The 20,377-nt window shown below is 47.2% G+C and overlaps 1 protein-coding gene across 1 annotated transcript in view; it reads left to right on the plus strand.

Annotated features, from left to right (window-relative positions):
- The window catches only part of LOC147111237 (copine-8-like), an 818,429-nt gene that overhangs the window by 389,412 nt on the left and 408,640 nt on the right, over positions 1–20,377 (plus strand). Inside the window, exons 4-5 of the mRNA XM_086001948.1 lie at positions 5,388–5,491; positions 15,403–15,442. Coding sequence (XP_085858074.1) covers positions 5,388–5,491; positions 15,403–15,442 — 144 coding nt within the window. The remainder of the gene's footprint in view (positions 1–5,387; positions 5,492–15,402; positions 15,443–20,377) is intronic.

Consider the following 20,377-nt stretch of genomic DNA (forward strand, 5'->3'; position numbering starts at 1 on the left):
TACTACTCTGGATCCACACATCAAGGTTCCTCTGCACACTGACAGCTGTTCTCTTCTCGGCGAGAATGCTGGCAACAGTGGTTCGCCATGTGCTGGCCATCCCTTCACCGTTAGATCATAGACCCTGGAGACTGTCGGGTCATTTCGTGTTTCCTTTTCTATGTTTGCATTCGTCACAGGTAGACATTCGACTATGGTCGAGTGGAATATCTCCACAGGATCCACTGCAGGTGCTTCTTCCACCATCGGCAACGGTAGGCGCGACAATCCATCAGCATTCCCATGCTGTTTAGTTCCTTTGTACTCGATGTCATATTGGTGTGCCCCTAGGAAAAGGGACCACCTCTGTAGCCGTTGTGCTGTCATTATCGGGACGCCCTTCTGAGGGTTGAAAATGGAGACAAGAGGTTGATGATCAGTTAGTAGAGTAAATTTCTGTCCGTGCAGGTAGTGATTGAACTTCTTCACCCCCCACACCAGGCTGAGGGCCTCTCTGTCAATCTGGGCGTTGTTACGCTCGGCTGAAGTTAACGAGCGTGACGCAAAAGCTATCGGCCTCTCTGAACCATCAAGGAATTTATGTGACAGTACCGCTCCAATGCCGTAGGGAGACGCATCACACGCCAGTCTTATCGGTAGTGATGGGTTGTAGTGAGCCAATACTTCTCTTGAAGTGATCAGGTCTTTACACTTCTGAAAGGCCCGCTTACATTCATCGCTCCATTTCCATGCTACTCCAGTTTGTAGTAGGACGTTCAGTGGGTGCAGAATTGTGGATTAATTCGGCAAAAACTTATGGTAGTAATTCACCAATCCGAGGAATGACCTCAGTTGCGACACATTTTCAGGCGCTGGAGCCTTAACTACCGCTTCAATTTTGTCAGGGGACCTATGTAACCCCTCTTCATCAATCACGTGGCCACAATACGATATCTGTTTCTTAAAAAACTCGCACTTGGGGCGGTTGGCTCGTAGCCCATGTTCTCTTAGTCTAGTGAGCACCTGCTCTAGGTTAGCAAGGTGTTCACTGTCATTTTCACCTGTCACTAGGATGTCGTCCAAGTAACACTGAATCCCCGGAATCCCTTGCAGGACTTGCTCCATCGCTCTTTGCCATATAGCCGGAGCTGATGCAACTCCGAATACCAGTCGATTATACTGGTAAAGACATTTGTGAGTGTTTATCGTGAGATACTTCCTAGAGGATTCTTCAACCTCCATCTGCAAATATGCTTGCGCTAGGTCAATTTTTGTAAAACGTTTCCCTCCAGATAGTGAGGCGAAAATATCTTCTATCCTCGGAAGAGGATATTGTACTGTGTGAAGGACTGGGTTCACAGTCACCTTGAAGTCCCCACAGATGCGAACCTTCCTTGGCTCCTCAGACTTATTGTTTAACGTTTTCTTCATGACAGGAACGATGGGTGTCGCCCACTCGCTCCAGTCTACCTTAGTTAACACGCCTGTATTCTCCAGATTCTCCAGCTCTGCCTCGACGGCTGGGCGAATTGCATACGGTACTGGTCTTGCTTTGAAAAACTTGGGAATTGCATTCTCTTCTATTTTTATCGAGGCGGTTACGCCCTTAAGAGTTCCTAGTTCTTGTTGAAATACCTCTTTAGCGTTAGCCAAGATTTTTGACAATTGTCCAGGTGTGACGTCGTCATCCTTTTTACCAGCCACCGTCAGTGCCTGAATGGAGTGCCAGTCTAAACTTATCTTTCTGATCCATTCACGTCCCAATAACAGTGGTCCACCATCTTGCAGTATGTACAGATACAATTTCTGTATTTCCTTGCCATTATATTCGACAGGCACCCTTATTTTCCCTCTGGGGTATACTTTCTGACCCGTATATGTCTTCAAGACAATGGATGTGTCTTTCAAGGGTATGTGTGAGAATAGCCGCTCGTAGTCTCGTCGATTCATGACGGTCAGGGCTGATCCTGTATCCAATTCCATTTTGACTTGGGACCCTGCTATCGTGAGGGTGACCCAAATGGTTCGGTGATCCTCTTTTGTGATTACGTTGTGTAGTTTGAGACAGCTTAGTCTCTTGTTCCCGGATTCACTATCGCTCTTCTGGTCTTCGGAACTACTGTCCGTCATCTTTTGTACTTTCCTGTACTTTTCCTTAGTAGTCTTTTTGTTGTCGTTAGTCTTCTTCCCGGACCTGCAAACTCGTGCAATGTGTCCCATCTTTCCGCATTGCCTGCATGTTTTGTCCTTGGACCAGCAGTTCTTCTGGTCATGGGTTGTTCTGCCGCAGTGATAACATTTTTCAAATCCCCATGTCATTTCATGGGTGCTGTATTCCTGTGGCTTTTGCTGTATTTCCGCAGCTCCCCTTGCTGCTGCTTCGTACGATACTGCCACACTGAAAGCCTTATCTAGCGTCAGCTCTTTCTCTGAGAGTAACCTCTTCTGGGTTCCTTCACTCAGGAGTCCACAGACAAATTTGTCCCGTAGGGTATCTGCCAGTCCTGCTCCGAACTGGCAGTGCTTTGATAGCTTGCGTAGTTCCGTAAGGTAATCAGCATTGCTCTCATCTTTATGCTGATTTCTCTTGTGGAATTTAAATCTTTCTGCTATCAACAGCGGTGTAGGATTTAGGTGTTCCTGTAGGATATCAACAATTTCGTTAAAACTCTTCGCCATCGGTTTGACTGGAGTGATCAGGTTCCGCAATAGGCCGTACGTTCTTGCGCCCATTAAGTTTAGTAGTACCGATGCCTTTTTCTCATCGGCTACTTCATTTGCCTTGCAATATACTTCGACTCTTTCCACATACGTGGCCCAGTCTTCTATTGCATTATTGAAGGCAGTGATATTGCCAGTCTTCGGCATCTTGGAGATCTAAGATGGCGCCTCCCGTGCTTTGCCTTCTTCCCCGATTGAACAAAATGGCGCCTCCCGCGCTTTGCCTTCTTCCCCGCTGGATTAAGATGGCGCCTCCCGCGCTTTCTGTCTTTTCCGCTGCTGCTAGCGCTGTTGCTGGCGTTTTTATGCCTTGATGGCGACGCCCTATGGTCTTCGTGCACTTCCCCCCCGCGCTGCTGCCAACCCCGTGGCAAACTGCAGCTCCTCGCGGCTTTCTGCGCTTCTAATTTCTTTTATTTTAATTACTGTTCCCGTCGTCAGAGCAGACCCTATGGGACACTTTCCTCCCTCTTCTCGGGTCTGTACGCTGCCCGGCTTCGTAGCACCGGCCGCGCCCTGTGTGCTCCACCCTCTCTCTCTCTCTCCTCTTCCCGACAACGCTGCTCGGCCCCGTTGAAAAGCCACCCGATCGAGCTCTAGCCCGCCGCAGCCCAGGAAGGATCAGTGTACTACCTGCCACCAGCCCGATTAGCTGGAACACCATAGACTGGATAACCAAGCCCAGCTCTCGACAGCCTCTCCTGCAAATCTTCGAATTCGATGAATCAGAGGGCGGTTGCCCACGGTCGATGCCCGTTTCTTTTGTTTGTTTTTTTTTCTTTTTGGATTTCTTCCTTCTGGCCTCGACCTCTAACAACTTCACTTCAGGGATGGATCCCCGTGAGGTGGTGCAGAACTGTAGGTAAGTTCGGATCTGTTCGTCGCCAGTGTAACGTCCGTGTGTAATTGAGACACGGACTGCAGGAGTTGGTTATAACAGGTGTTTACTGAATGGAGACAAAACTGGAACTACTATGCAAGGTTACTACACAGGCTTATATACAGGGGTGGTCACTACTGGTACTGCAGTATACAGGGGCTGCAGAATATAGTTCCTTCTTCAGGTTACATACACTACACCCATGTCTCCCAGTGGCTGACATCTTGTGACAGCTGGGGAACGCAACCTGATTCTAGGCATCCCTCACTGCTGCTCTGTCTCCTCCAGCTATTACTGGGTGCGTGGGAGTCGCCCTGGCAGTGACTCTCTTTCCAATTTCTGAACCTCCTGGTGGGGATTTCTTTGGGCCCCCGCTTCGATCCTCCCTCCTTACATCGCAGCTGCGATCAGCAGATTTGCTGTGTGAGTGTGCAGGGGTTCGAGTCCACATGTGCCAGTACCAGTCCATGGCCTAATGTGTTGGAGTTCTCCCTGTATCACTCTCTAACTTCTGTTATATGGACAATCCATTAAACTGCATTCACGTTAAAAATATAAAACAGCTTATGCTTCAGAAAACCTGTCATAACAGTCAGCAAGAAATTGTGTGGCAGAGATTTTCCATAATATTTCTCGGTGAGTGAGTGTTTGTGTTAAATGGGTTTTTTACTCAGCACACTGTATTACAAAGAGAAAGACAAATATGTTTAATGCTAACTTTTAATGAAAAGAGTTTTCTCTTTTTGTGACTATACTATGAAGCTTTGCACTTTTTAAAGAGTGAAATGCCTGGGGAATGGAACACATTTCAGCCCTTCACCCAATGCCAGCAGCAGGATCATTGGTCAGGTGCAGCATGGGTTAGCTGCAGAGTGGAGCTCCCTTTAGTCTGCTCCATCAAGCACTCGCAGGTCAGGCATAATATCGGACAGATAGAGAATAAACCTACCTCTACATTGCTCAAACAAGTAAACAGATCACTTTGAATGCAGGATAAACGGATCTCGACCCTATAATAATCAACACTAGCAGATCAGCTCCTATTGCATTGAATGACTTACCTCATTTAGCCTACTTGTGAGCTCTCTCTGGTTGAAACTACGGTGTTGATTTTAACTCGGGGCGGGATCAGCGCAGGGGGAGTCTGAAACGGGCAGTCACCAGAAGCCTGAGCACTTGAGACGGCTGGCCGGTTTTAACCGTCAGGCCTCATTTTACCGCCAGGCCTCAGTGTCAGCCGTGGGCAGCACTCTCTCGACTCTGAGTCAGAAGGTTTTGGGTTCAAGTCCCACTCCAGGGACTTGAGCACAAACCAGCCACTGTTTCAACGAGAGCAGAGTTAGCCGTGGCTGGGAGGCCCTCCATGTTTATTTGCCTGTATAGGTTGACTTGGGTGTGTTCCAGGAGGGTGGCTCGTTCCTGTGGATCCATGGCAGCAGCACAAGCCAAAACCTCTGGGTGAGGAGGGAGAAAACTGGAAAGGGATTTAAAGGAGCATCAGAAAAGAACATAATTCCACACAAGTCTGGGGAATGGCGTAAGATAGACAGCAGAATGTCTGAAACAGAACATTAATCAATAAACTATTACACCACATTATTTCCAGATCTGCTGAGCTCCATCTCTCACAATCAGTGAGCTTCTGATTATCTGCCCATCTCCAAGAGCTTGAGAAGCCTTTGAGTGTTTCATTCCTTGAAGGCAGTTGTTAACTGAGTGATAGCTGTGTGTTTCGAAAGCCCTCTGCAGACAAATTACTTTCTTCTGTCTTTTTATTTTCTCTTTTTTTTTCCCTTTCTTCTCCCAGTACGGAAGGACCGAAGTGATTGAAAACACGTTGAACCCGGATTTTGTGCGCAAGTTTGTCCTGGATTACTTCTTTGAAGAGAAGCAGAACCTGCGTTTTGATGTGTGAGTAATAGCATTTCTTTCTGCCAGGCGCCACACTCTGCTCTCTGTGTCCTTGTGTAAGCCGAAATTCTACTGAAAGCCAAAGATAATTTGTTAACAAGGCCAGCCAAACTATGGGCAAAGCAATCAATACAAAATATAGCAGGTACTTCTGCATTCACCTTACAAAAAGAGATACATCTCCAACACCATTCGCAGAAAACACAAAACAAAATAAAATGCAGCCTTCCGCATTCCCAAATTACAAATCAAGAAAGAAATATTCTTTACAATATTGGTACAAATCTTTGCACTAGAGGCTCAATTTTATATAATGATAGAGGATACCTAACGGTCATGTACAAATGGCAAAACTTTTGTTAAATCTGTCTTAAGTGCATGTGTCTTTATGGTCACGCAAAATTGTCAATATATTGCTTGTAACATTAAAAATTGAACAGTATCAGAACAATAGTGATTACATTTTAATCCCAAGTAATCGCTTTTCTTTTCAGCCCTGTGTGGACTAAGTGGTGTAGTCCTGGCATGTGGTTGTTACATATTGTACTTTAAAGGGAAACGTCAGCCTCTCAGTGACTTCTATTTAATACAGATCATTTCTCTAACAATTTATTGACTCACAAGCACGTCACTGATGCGTATCTGCAGGCCTCTGCCACCCTGAGTGGAAAGTAAAAGCCCACCATTGCTTTAAAGAGAAAATTGATCTTTTTCCATCAGTCCCCTTTGCTGAAAAGTGCCAATTTTCTGATTTTAATTAGTGATAGAATCCCTAAGTTAGGGGTCAAATAAAAGCCTGCTCACCTCCTTCTCCCCTCCTCATAGACATTAGGGCTGTTTTTAAATTTTGGCGGTGGTGAGAAACAGGCAGTAATGGATCGGCCACCCGTTATACACCCCACCCAAAGTCAATAGTAAAGAAAATTGGGCGGGCTATATAACGGATCCACTACCACCCATTTCTCCCACCACCTCAAGTTAAAATCAGTCCTACAAATGTTTTGCAAAGCCATTGCAATTGTGTAGAAGGGGAATGAATGAGAAGTAATCTGGCGCATTGGGATAAGGTAATTGGATGAGTTGGGCATTATCTAGGGTTACTGCATTGTAGATTGTTGATTGCTGTCTGTAGAGGTTATTCTCCAAACGTACAATCTCCATGGCAATCTAATTACGCTGCATCATAGCAGGAATACAATGAAAAGTCTTCAGCAATAGAAATTGATTGGATTCTTGTAACAGGGCTGAGAATAGGTCAGTTGAAAAAATGTGACCCTTGATGGATAGGGATCTGGAATTCCCACTGCAGCTTTCATTTACAGTTTGAAATGTCACCATCGTCGGGAAGAATTGAAATAAGCTCACCTTGTTCACAAATCCTGGAGGTTCATTAAATGTTGAAATTACCACAAGTGTCAATTGAGGAACTGCAACTGCAATTGTGCCACAGTCCAGGGTTGCAGCAGTGCCCAATTCATTTTGCTGATTTATAAACAGATTACAGGAAACTTTGGTTTATCCGGAGGTTAACTGTCCGGAATGCTCGATCCACCGGCAAAAATCAGGAGCCGTTTCGTTAGGTTTTTTTTCTTTTTGTTGCTTTTTTTTCACCAGTCAGGCTCTGCAAGGTCTCGCTGAAGCTGTTGCTAAGCTACAGAGATGCTTGCAAGGTACGGCTGACTGTTTAGAAGCTGTTGCTAAGCAACAGGGTTTGTTGCCAGATACGGAGAGAGCTCCGTATGTTTCAACATTAGCGCTGGTTTGTCCGGCAGTTTCGATGGGACGGCAACAGCTCGGTCCCGTCGGTGCCGGATAGCACAAAGTTTCCTGTAGATTCCTTCATATTACCAAATGTGTGGTCAGGGTACTATTAAATCGCAGGGTAAATTTTCCAATTGGTTATGGCCAGAGATCAGGTATGCCAGCTCTCTGCCCACTTAGTGCCCCACTTAATTCTCTGGTCACATTTTCAAGTGGTAAAAGTGCTCACCAGCTTCCCAGTTGCAACATTGAAATGTTGGCATGGTGGTCACTTAGATGCCCTCGAAGAACCACAGCAGTTTACAGGAGGAGGTCCTTCGGCCCATCGTGTGTGCCGACTCTTTGCTGGAGTATTTCAAAACCAATCCCACTGCCCTGCTTCTGCCTGTGCACTTTCCTGGTTGGCAATGCAATATGACAGAGTCATGAATTCGTCCATATAAGATCAGCTGCCATGGTTGTCAGGGGCTATTTTGTATGTATTTAATGCGGCCTGTAAGGACACTTGATCGTTTTATTTTGAGGATGTTTTTTTCAGTTTTTATTTTCCTTTTCTACCTGTCAGAGAGCTTACTCAGGATATTCCCACTGGGACTGTCATACTCACCATACTATTCGACATGTTTTGCAAGCTTCCTGGCAGGCAGTTCAATGCACTGAACAATTGCTGGAGTACAGAAAATCCTCGTTCTTTTAAATGCTGGGTCCCTGAAGTCTGCATCTCTGTTTGCTTCAGCAGAGCTAGGACGTGAGCTGGCTCTCCAGTTAGCTCTTTCTTGGGCCTTCTTGCCACCTCCACTTGCTCTTGCTCACCTAGCCTTGATGGATCCACCAGTAATGTCCCCTTGAACGCATTATCTAAGTCCCGCAGGATGCCAATTTCTGTGCTGTGCTTGGCAGGGTAAGAGCGAGTGATGTCTTCAGTGTTACCTTCATCAGTCGGTCTGGCAGTAGCGACGAGCCGTCTGATTGACCTAGAAAAAGAGCACTTGGACAAGGATTAGGATGGAGTTGCGAGGGTAGGCACTAGCAGATTCAATGGCCGCACAATGCACCACCAGGTTGTCATGCTCATTGTGTGAGTGTGTGATTGAAAGAGTTAAGTAAAAAGAGTAAAGGAAGGGAAGATGCCAAGACACCCTGCTGTACCAGGCCTCAAGCCTTGCCATCTCTGATGTTGACTGCTGTGTGTCTTCCAATGGTGTCGATGGCGTCAGTGTTTGCAGTGCAGCGGCACCTCCTCCTGTGTAGGTTGTCTCCCTCCTGTTGTTTTCCCCAGCTTCTCCTGCAAGAAGAATGGAAGTGGGTTAACATGTGCCCCAGGCAAAGGATTTCAATATGTATGAGCCAGCTTACCATAGTGTGCATGATGACAGGAAGAAGCAGCAAGTGTGGCCAAGAGGGACAAATAGCTGTGAAGTCAGTAGCAGCTTTTCAGGGTGTGACTGCAAGCAGAAAGGAGGTGCAGTGAAGTCTTCCTTGTTGACTTATGGGGAACCATGGCAACCAGGCAAGGGAAGGATTAATAATGCTGAGGCAAAGGTAAAGTCCTTGACGGGCTGTGCCAAAAATATGACAGAGAGTGAACCGAAGCCTTACCTTGGCACTCATGGTGTGATCATTAAATAACTTTTAGCACTGCAGCTAGGTACTGGCAAAATGCTGATGGCATTCACATGTTGTGCCCCCTCTTGCCATGCCCGCTCAACAATTTGCTGCCATACCCATCCACCATCTGTGGCGAAGAGGACCTTCTTTCTGTTGTTCACTTGCTCCACTAGCTTCTCCATGGCTGCATCCGAAAACCTCATGTTGCCCAAAGACATCTTCCTGAAGCTCCGTGATGTTGCTTCCTTCTTTTGCTCACAAACCCCACCCCCTCCCCCCCTTTAAGTTGCTGCAGGCCCTTATGATCCTGCAGCGCCACTCAATTTCCCGCCTTCTAATTGGCGAGCTGCCTATGGGAAGCTGCCTATGTTTTGCTCTGGCAGCTTGCCTCAACCATGTAAGTGAGGAGGAAACTCAGAAACTGGGATTGCAGCCTGTTCATCTGGGCAGCTGCTGCTCTCGTCCTGCTCACCTCCTGCCCATTTCCTGCTGGGAGATTAAAATCATCCCTCCACCATCCCCCCCTCCACCATCGCCCCCCCCCGCCACCTTCACCACCACCACCCCTTGTCAGGTGGCACAGGTCACCATTGGCATGGTTTCATGCATCTGCAATGGATCTTGCTGTTCATTAATCGAGTGAGCAAGCTTTGAGCACGCTTTTGATCATAGGTCCTAATATCTCCTTATGTAGCTTGGTGTCAAATTTTGTTTGATAACGCTCCTGTGAAGTGTCTTGGAACGTTTTACTACGTTAAATGCGTTCTATTAAGTAGGTTTATGGGTATAAGGATCAGACACTTTGGATACACCAGTTAATTACAATTTTGACTTGGGTGCAAGAGAGAAGACATTACATCATCAGAAGGGCTTTAAGTGCAACTTTAAGTAAGATTATAACGGGTTGGGATCGGGCCACTGATCCCTTTTCCGAGAAATGTTTGTCCCTCGTTTGATAGAACTGCAAAGAAAACCAGCTGACCGGTTTGTCTGTTTAACCCTTTCATGAACTGGTTCAAAAACTGCCGAGTCTGTTGAGCGGACTCCAATATTTGGCTGCGAGTGCTTATTTCTGTGAATGACTATTGGTGAATAAACCTGGTTGGTAGTTTAGTCTGTTACAGGAAAGTGTCTGGCATGACTGATATTAATCCTCTTCTGGTGGCGTGTAGTGCTACAGTTTTGTGCTCAACCTGATTACTTTGGATGGAAGATGTAATTTCAGCCAATGAAGACTTTGAGTTGGGTATGAGAAAAAGTATCTGCACAAACCCAAATTATAAGAGTAGATTTAACTTCAAGTTTAGACGAGGAATAATCATCCTCTTTGGCCAACCTTATTTCCACTTAATAATTTTCACAATTTCCTTTACACAGGACAAAATCATAGAATTACATAGATTTTTACAGCACAGAAACAGGCCATTCGGCCCAACAGGTTTATGCTGGTGTTTATGCTCCACACGAGCCTCCTCCCACGTTAGTTCATCTCACCCTATTAACATATCTTTCTATTCCTTTCTCCCTCATGTGGTTATCTAACTTCCCCTTAAATGCATCTACGCTATTCACCTCAACCATTCCATGTGGTCGCAAGTTCCACGTTCTCATCGCTCTTTGGGAAAAGAAGTTTCTCCTTGAGATTGTCATAAAAAATGAAAGATGCAATGAGAAAAAAGCTTGAAATGGTCTAAAACATTCAGAAGTAATCTGTCTGCGAAATATTCATGATTAGGAATTGGAAGCGCTTTGCTACCTTCAGAGTCTGGGGGGGCTGCGAGTATTCCTGTTCCACCTCTTGCCCCCTGGCTAATTTGATTAGCTAACAAGCTCACAGCTTATGGCACTCAGGGAGGTAGCTAGCAGGCAGGAGATCGTTAAAATGAATTTACTCCTTTCCTTCTCTTCGGCAACACTAAAAATAATCCTGAGATGTCATTACCTCTGTCTGTTTTGAGGCAGCTGACAAGAAGGCTTCAAATCAACCTTTCTTTTCCAGATAAGCTTAGACCCCTGTCCTCCTTTGCAGCTATCAGCAGTGTAATTATTTCCTTGCATTTTTGTTCTTACCTTCCATGCTCTATGTCAATTAAAAAAAAAAATCAGTTCTTCCCTCTCAGCATAGCTCTGTTCGATCCTTGGCTACAACCACTGATATTACTTTCCCAGGCACTCAGTTGAATTTTAGGTGGGGTTTGGTAGTAGTAACAGGAGTATTCTGTATGGGTGCCTCTGCTAACTCTTTGCAGTACAGGAAACTTTTTTTTATCCGGCACCGATGGGACCGACGTGGTGCCGGTTCATCAAAAATTCCGGATAAACGAAAGCTATAGTGAAAGATACGGAGCTGAGAGCTCCGTATAAAGCAACAAACCCTGTTGCTTAGCAACAGGTTCAGAACAATGGCCACAAGTTCCAAGCGTCTCTGTAGCTTAGCAACAGCTGCAGCCACACCCTTGCACAGCAACAGATGGAGGAAGGCAAGTAATAAAACTTCCCTGAACCTACTCCTGAATTTTGCCAGTTAACTGAGATTTCCGGTTATTTAGGCGCCGGTAAATCAAAAGTTTCCTGTATATCTATGCAAAGGCTATCATAGCCCAATAATCGGAAAAGTGGGCTTTAATTGGCCCAATCTGCAGGCTTGGCTTCATTTACGTCCTGGATGCCCGGCCCAGCCCAATATTAAAACGGGGAGCCCCTCCCTAATTTTAATAGGCTAAAAGCACGGGAAACGCTTGCCCTGTAGCACGCTTGACTATGGAGTGGAAAATGCTGCAAAAGAGCAGACCTTAAAGGGTTGCATCTAGCTAGTAGGTTGATAAAGCTGTTAAAAATGCTTATGGGATCCCGGGCTTCATAAATGGAGGTATAGGGCTCGATTTTAACTCAGGAATTGTCAGGTTCCCCGAATTTGGTGTTTCCCACACGAATCTAAATGGGTCTGTGAGATTGATGCAATTTTCACTCAATTGGCCAATTGATTTCCAACATATGGGAAGCCTTGGCAATTGAGTATTTCCAGTCAGAAAGTTGCAGAATATGATGTCATCATTGCTGCTGCTTTTAGGGACCACAGCAAGCCTTGCTTCTTCTGCAGGCTTCCAAACTTCACCATTGAGATGGCACAGGAGCCTGCAGAAGCAACGGCCAGCGGGAGGGCAAGAGCTGCCCCCAAATTTGATGAGGCATCACTGCAGGCATTGTTGGATGGGGCGAGGGCCCACAGGGAGGTCCTGTTCCCTTCTTCAGGGAGGAAGAGGCCTCCCAGTCAGACCAAGGCTGTGTGGCTACAGGTGGCTGGGGAAGTCAACTCCTTGGGGCTCACATGGCGCACCTGGATGCAGTGCAGAAAAAGATTCCATGACCTTCATCGCACTGGAAAAGTAAGTACTGTATGAAGTTTCCATCACCCTCAATCTGATCCTCATTGCCTTTCCTCACCAGCACTCAGCTTTAGCAATCTCTTCCTCCACATCCCACTTGACACTCACATCCATGCACCCTTACCCATTCCCTCTCTCTCTATGCTCACATTCACATAACTATTCCACCATGCAGCCCTCACACTCCCTCTCACTCTGATGCTTTGAACACAACTGACAACACACAGGGAGGGCCCTTGGTCTTGCAACCCCACTCCATCTTTGTCTCCTTCTAAGTATCTATGCTATGCAATCTCTGCACTCACTCCCTCATTCTCACTCAACCTCCACTTGTCTCCCTCATTGCAGGAAAAAAGAGCTCACAACAGGAGAGAGCGAGCCAGGACAGGAGGAGGGCCGCCCTCATTAGCCCAGCTCACCCCCTGGGAGGAAGGCGTCCTGGAGATTGTCGGGGCTGACATAGATGCGGGAGTTGGGGAAGGAGAGACAGGTGCATCCCTGCAAGCTGGTGACAGAATAGTTTTCCATCTCTCTCATTGGCATTGCATGAGTTGCTGATAATGATTCTGAAGCTACATCATATGGACTTATGATCATCTGCAAAATGCAATGTGCATGTAACCTTGGCATCACATCTCTAACTTTTTCCTTGACTCCCCCACAGGACCATCGAGAGCCCCCGTCCCCACTGTGGAGGAGGAAAAGCCTGAGCAGCCAGACTCCTCAGAGGAATCTGCAACCTCCGAGGGCGCAGCGTCAGCAGAAATAAGCGCACCCAGCACCAGCGCAGACACTCACACCTCGGTGGGACCTTCGGGACATAGAGTAGAGTTGTCACCTGGTGTATCACAGCTCACAAGTGAGCATCAGCAGGTTGTGGAGACAGGGACAGCAGTGGAGAGTCCTTGTCGGAGGGTGCAGGACTCTGCCAGCTCGGCTCAGCTGCATGTCGACCCTCTGCCTCTGGGTCCATCCGTAAGATCAGAGGTGATGGAACTCCAGGCACAGATGCAGGAGTCTCTGGCAGGTTTTGTCTCTAGGGTCGCTGCGAGTGTGGAGCGAATGGAGGAGTCCATAGCGAACATGAGCAGAGCCTTTGTGGAGTCATTGGCGCATGAACGCATCAACACGGAAAGGATGGTTACCTACGTGGAAATATTGCTGCCTCCGTGGTAAGGCTGGCTACGGTAAAGGAGAGGAGGGCTACGGCCATGGAGGAGGTTAGTCGCCAGGGTATGGAAACCATGGTGAGTGTTCAGAATAGAATGATATCTCTTGAGGAGCGATGGGCATCTATTGAACAGAAAAACCAGACCTTCATGGAAGTCCTTCTGAGTAGGACTGCCATTGCAGATACGGGTCCCCATGTCCCCCCTGATGTGCAGCAAGGTGCTCTCAAGCCACTTGCAGGTACTGAGGGGGACCTGACCCATGAGAGGGAGGTTGGTGGCAGACCTCAAGGAAGTGGGGGCTCCTCTCCAAGCGCTCACACTTCCATGCCACTGCAGAGCCCTCGGTCAGAGCCCCGCCGGAGTCCATACCCAACTGAGATAGACGTCTCAACTCCTGCACAGCCGCAGGCGCAGCAGACTGCTGACGAGCCCTCACAGGCTCGCCACCCCAGAGGACGCCCGCCAAAGGTGTCGAGACAGGAGCAGCAGGAAAGTGAGCAAGGGGCCTCCACATCTGCTGAAGCCACAGGGGAACCATTATGAAGGAGCACGTGTAAGAGGAAAATAAAGCACAAATATTCACAAGGGTAGTCACTTGGGTGAAATGTTGTGTATATTGTAAAAATGCCATCAGTTGCTTGTTTTGCATAAAAATTCTGATGGCAACTTCTGCAGTTGTGGCGTGTGTCATTTCGCAAATGCGGCTGGAGGTCCTCTAATGCCAAGAAGGGAAGTAAAAAAAGGCTTCCCATGCTTCTGGTAGATGCCTCAGTTGAGGAAGCGCTGAGTGAGGCTGACGAGAGGGGTTTCGCAGGAGGTCACACTGGAGAAGTGTGTGAGGCTCCAACCTTCCACAGGTGTGGTTAAGCCTGGTAAAAGTTGCCCCAGGCCTGAAACAACAAAGTCCTGCCACCTGCAAATGATGGCTGATCAAATCTCCTCTTTAATGGTTGACCTGCAGCTGATAGTCAACAAGCCAGTAGTGTTCACGCCAGGTTTCACAGGCGTGACCCCCACCAGGCGTGTTTTACGTGGGAAAAGGGTTAAACAGGCAAGGGCCTGTTAAAATGGGATTATAAAGGCCAATGAATGCTGTTTAAGGGCCCTAAAGACCAGTCCCGCCTGTTGCAGGCGGGACTGATTCAGGACCATCAAACACGCCTGGGTTAAAATGGCTAGGTGTCAGGAACCAGGCGGGGGGGGGTCCCGACCCCCAGGTTTTGCGATTTTAACCCCCCACACGCCTCAAAGCCCACCTGACGGCTGAGTTAAAATCGAGCCCATAGAGCAAGGAAGTTGTGCTAAACCTTTATAAATTACTGGCTAGACCACAGCTGGAGTATTGTGTCCAATTCTGGGCACCACACTTTAGAAAGGATGTTAAGGCCTTGGAGAGGGTGCAAAGGAGATTTACTAGAATGCTACCAGAGATGAGGGGTTTCAGTTACCTTGGGAGACTAAGGATGCTTCTCCTTAGCGTGGAGAAGGTTAAGGGGAAATTTAATTGAGGTGTTCAAAATTATGAGGGGTTTTGATAGAGTAGATAGGAAGAAACTGTTTCCACTGGCCGGAGGGTCAGTAACCAGAGGACACAGATTTAAAACAGTTGTCAATAAAGTCAGATGAAAATTTTTTTACGCAATTTTATTGGTGGGGAAGGAGTTATGATGTCCATTCAGAAAGCAATAAAAGATTTATTAGCGGTGCAAATGCAGAAAAACAAAAGATACAACAAAATTATTATGTCGATATATATAGGAATAAATATACCTATGTACATTGAAACATCCAAAAGGAAGTGGCCAGATTTCTGATTCAGCAGTGAGTGGAGGCCTTGCAACATGGCAATCGAAAACACAAAAAATCACCTGAACAGGACAAGACGGATTGAATTTTACCGTTGCTTCATATTTTGTTATATCGGTTTCTGTTGCCTATGGATGTTCCCCTATTGGTCTCATTGTCTCCTGTCTTATTCCTGCAGGTACAATGTGGACTCGAGGAGCACAAACATTTCAAAACATGTGAGTTTGAAAAAGTGATTCCTATTAACAGTGTGATTCGGGGATTTCTGTGCAGCTGGAGTGTAACTCACATCATTTCAGTCTGCCTGGGAGATACATTGCACCTGATCGGTATGCCAAGTCTGCAGACCCCACACAGTTGGTGTGTCACAACCACAGCTGTTGTGCTATATGCATAACCTCCTCTCCTCACACACACACACAAACACACTTGATATATAGCTCCTGTGAGGCTGCTATGCCATGCCCACAGCTCCCTTGCAGCTAGTGTATCACAGCTCCAGTCTCCCCTCCACCCCATACAATAGATGTGCCCCACCCCATACAATAGATGTGCCCCACCCCATACAATAGATGTGCCCCACCCCATACAATAGATGTGCCCCACCCCATACAATAGATGTGCCCATACATTGGTTTGCCTGATTTAGGTTTTTACATTGATAGGGCCAGTGTAACAAATGCGCGCTACTAGGAACATAGGAACAGGAGTAGGCTATTCAGCCCCTCGAGCCTGTTCTGCTATTCAATTAGATCATGGCTGATCTGTATCTTAACTCCACCTACCCGCCTTCGTTCCATAACCCTTAATACCTTGCCTAACAAAAATCTATCAATCACAGTTTTGACATTTTCAATTGACCTTAGCCTCAACAGCTTTTTAGAGGAGAGAGTTCCGGATTTCCACCACCCGTTGTGTGAAGAAGTGCTTCCTGACATCACCCCTGAACAGCCCAGCTCTGTAAGGTTACGCCACCTTGTTCTAGATTCCCCCACCAGAGGAAATAGTTTTTCTCTATCTACCCTATCAACTGCTTTAATCATCAACTAGACCACCCTTTAAACTTCTATACCCAAGGGAATACAAGCCTAGTCTATGCAACTTGTCCTCATAATTTAACCCTTTTAGCACTGGTATCATTCTGATGAGTCTGTGCTGCACCTCCTCCAAGGCCAGTATAACCTTCCTGAAGTGCGGTGCCCAGAACTGAACACAGTACTCTAAATGGGATCTAACCAGAGCTTCATGTAACTTTTTTAAAATTAATTCCTGGGATGTGTACGTCGCTGGCAAGGCCAGCATTTATTGCCCATCCCTAATTGCCCTTGCGAAGGTAGTGGTGAGCCGCTTTCTTGAACCGCTGCAGTCCGCATGGTGAAGGTACTCCCATAGTGTTGTTCGGGAGGGAGTTCCAGGATTTTGACTCAGGGACTATGAAGGATCGGCGATTTATTTCCAAGTCAGGATGGTGTGTGACTTGGAGGGGAACTTGGAGGTGGTGGTGTTCTCATGCGCCTGCTGCCCTTGTGCTTCTAGGTGGAATAGGTTGCGGGTTTAGGAGGTGCTGCCGAAGCAGCCTTGGCAAGTTGCTGCAGTGCACCTTGTAGATGGTGCACACTGCAGCCACGGTACGCCGGTGGTGCAGGGAGTGAATGTTTAGGGTGGTGGATAGGGTGCCAATGAAGCGGGCTGTTTTGACCTGGATGGTGCCGAACTTCTTGAGTGTTATTGGAGCTGCACTCATCCAGGCAAGTGGAAAGTATTCCATCACACTCCTGACTTGTGCCTTGTACATGGCTTTGGGGAGTCAGGAGGTGAGACACTCGCCACAGAATACCTGCTCTTGTAGCCACTGTATTTATGTGGCTGGTCCAGTTAAGTTTCTGCTCAATGGTGACCCCCCAGGATGTTGATGGGGCGGGATTCGGTGATGGTAATGCCGTTGAATGTCAAGGGGCAGTGGTTAGACACTCTCTTGTTGGAGATAGTCATTACCTGGCATTTGTGCAGTGTGAATGTTACTTGCCACTTATCAGCCCAAGCCTGAATGTCATCCAGGTCTTGCTGCATATGGGCATGGACTGCTTCATTATCTGAGGAGTTGTGAATGGAACTGAACACTGTGTAATCATCAGCAAACATCCCAACTTCTGAGCTTATGATGGAGGGACGGTCATTGATGAAGCAGCTGAAGATGGTTGGGCCTAGGACACTGCCCTGAGGAACTCGTGCAGCGATGTCCTGGGGCTGAGATGATTGGCCTCCAACAACCACAACCATCTTCCTTTGTGTTAGGTTTGACTCCAGCCAGTGAAGACTCTTTCCCCTGATTCCCATTTACTTCAATTTTACTGGGGCTCCTTGATGCCACACTCAGTCAAATGCTGCCTTGATGTCAAGGGCAGTCACTCTCACCTCACCTCTGGAATTCAGCTCTTTTGTCCATGTTTGGACCAAGGTTGTAATGTGGTCTGGAGCCGAGTGATCCTGGCGGAACCCAAACTGGGCATCAGTGAGCAGATTATTGGTGAGTAAGTGCCGTGTGATAGCACTGTCAATAACACCTTCAATCATTTTGCTGATGATTGAGAGTAGACTGATGGGGCGGTAATTGGCCGGATTGGATTTGTCCTGCTTTTTGCGGACAGGACATACCTGGGCAGTTTTCCACATTGTCGGGTAGATGCCAGTGTTGTAGCTGTACTGGAACAGCTTGGCTAGAGGCGCGGCTAGTTCTAGAGCACACGTTTTCAGTATGACAGCCGGGATGTTGTCGGGGCCCATAGCCTTTGCTGTATTCATTGCGCTCAGCCATTTCGTGATATCATGTGGAGTGAATCGAATTGGCTTCTGTGATGGTGGGGACCTCAGGAGGAGGCCGATATGGATCATCCACTTGACACATCTGGCTGAAGATGGTTGCAAACGCTTCAGCCTTGTCTTTTGCACTCACGTGCTGGGTTCCACCATCAGCAGGCAGCTGTGTCCTTCAGGACTTGGTCAGCTTGGTCAGTAGTGGTGCTACCGAGCCACTCTTGGTGATGGACATTGAAGTCCCCTACCCAGAGTACATTCTGTGCCCTTGCTACTCTCAGTGCTTCTTCCAAGTGGTGTTCAACATGGAGGAGCACTGATTCATTAGCTGAGGGAGGCGGTAGGTGGTAATCAGCAGGAGGTTTCCTTGCCCATGCTTGACCTGAGGCCATGAGACTTCATGGGGCCCAGTGTCAATGTTGAGGACTCCCAGGGCCACTCCCTCCCGACTGTACCGCCACCTCTGGTGGGCCTGTCCTGCCGATGGGACAGGACATACCCAGGGATGGTGATGGAGGAGTCTGGGATATTGGCTGGAAGGTATGATTCTGTGAGTATGACTATGTCAGGCTGTTGCTTGACTAGTCTGTGGGACAGCTCTCCCAAATTTGACGCAAATCCCCAGATGTTGGTGAGGAGGACTTTGCAGTGTCGACTGGGCTGGGTGTGTCGTTGTTGTGTCCGAAGTCGGTGCCGAGGTTGATGCCGGGGTGGTCCGTCTGGTTTTATTCTTATTATTGTTTTCTGTAGCGGTTCGTTACAACTGAGTGGCTTGCTAGGCCATTTCAAAGGGCAGTTAAGAGTCAACCACATTGCTGGTGGGTCTGGAGTCACATATAGGCATAAGTTTCCTTCCCTAAAGAACATTAGCGAACCAGATGGGTTTTTACAACAATCCGATAGTTTCACGGTCACTGACATGAATCAGTCATTCATGAAAGAAAGACTTCTTAAATACTACTGAGCGGCCTGCGGGTGGCGCTGTCCAGGGAAAGTATAAATACTCGGGCACGGGCCCAGCTTGCGCAGGACATTCTTAACAGGAACTAGTGAAGGACACAACTAGACCTCCATGTTTAACGCTTAGACCAAGTGCCTAGTAGTTTTCTTACGTCAGGCACCATTACTGAATTGAACAAAATTGAAAATACAAATATTAGAAACAGAAGCCCTGATTTTAACCCAACTCACCCTTGAGAACATTGACTTGAATGGAGTGTAAATCGGGCATCTGACCTGAACACGTCCCATTCTCGCCGGGTGCGTTAGATTAAAGTCAAGGCTGGAATAGCTGTTGGCCAGCAGTCTGACAACCATAGATATCAACAGTCATGCAGCTGCTCAGGACTCACTGTTCGTTGCATTGTTGCAAGAGTTATCCTTTTTGCCATATTATCCTTTCACAGCCGGCAGATCTTCTATTTGCTGTTAGATAATGGTGTAATTGTATATGAAATAACACTATTATAATTTCAAACACTATGCCCCACTAACATTCTCTCTTTCTTCTTTTAATGCCATTCCTTGTCTTCCTGTATTGGACAAACAGAAGGTGAGAATCTATTATTTAGCCTATTATAGTTACAAAAAAGATCATAAAAAGAAATGGGATAGGACAGCTTACGGGTGCTCCATACATAAGAACATAAGAACTAGGAGCAGGAATAGGCCACTTGGCCCCTCGAGCCTGCTCTGCCATTCAATAAGATCATGGCTGATCTTGGGCTCAAAGCCACTTCCCCGCCTGCTCCCCATAACCCTTCACTCCCTTATCTTGCAAAAATTTGCCTATCTCCATTTTAAATGTGTTTAATGACCCAGCCTCCACAGCTCTCTGGGGCAGAGAATTCCACAGATTTACGACCCTCTGAGAGAAGAAATTCCTCCTCATCTCAGTTCTAAAAGGGCGACCCTTTATTCTGAGACTGTGCCCCCGAGTTCTAGATTTCCCCATGAGGGGAAACATCCTCTCTGCATCTACCTTGTCGAGCCCCCTCAGTATCTCATATGTTTCGATAAGATCACCTCTCATTCTTCTAAATTCGAATGAGTGTAGGTCCAGCCTGCTCAACCTTTCCTCATAAGTCAAACCCCCTCATCTCTGGAATTAACCTAGTGAATCGTCTCTGAACTGCCTCCAACATGCTGTGCTACAAAGTCTACAAATTGTCTCAGATCTACCCACTGAGGGTGTGCCAGTTACAAACCCCTGTGTGTAGCCTGCTTTGCCAGCATGCGTTGAGCCGTGAGCATAAATATGTCAGCCCCAAACCCCAGTGTGCAGTGAGGTCTGTGAGTGTGTCAGCCCCAACCACCAGTGTGCAGTGAGGTCTGTGAGT

Source organism: Somniosus microcephalus, chromosome 11 (assembly GCF_052327205.1).
Source record: "Somniosus microcephalus isolate GS21.2 chromosome 11, FLI_Smic_1.0, whole genome shotgun sequence".
NCBI lineage: Eukaryota > Metazoa > Chordata > Chondrichthyes > Squaliformes > Somniosidae > Somniosus > Somniosus microcephalus.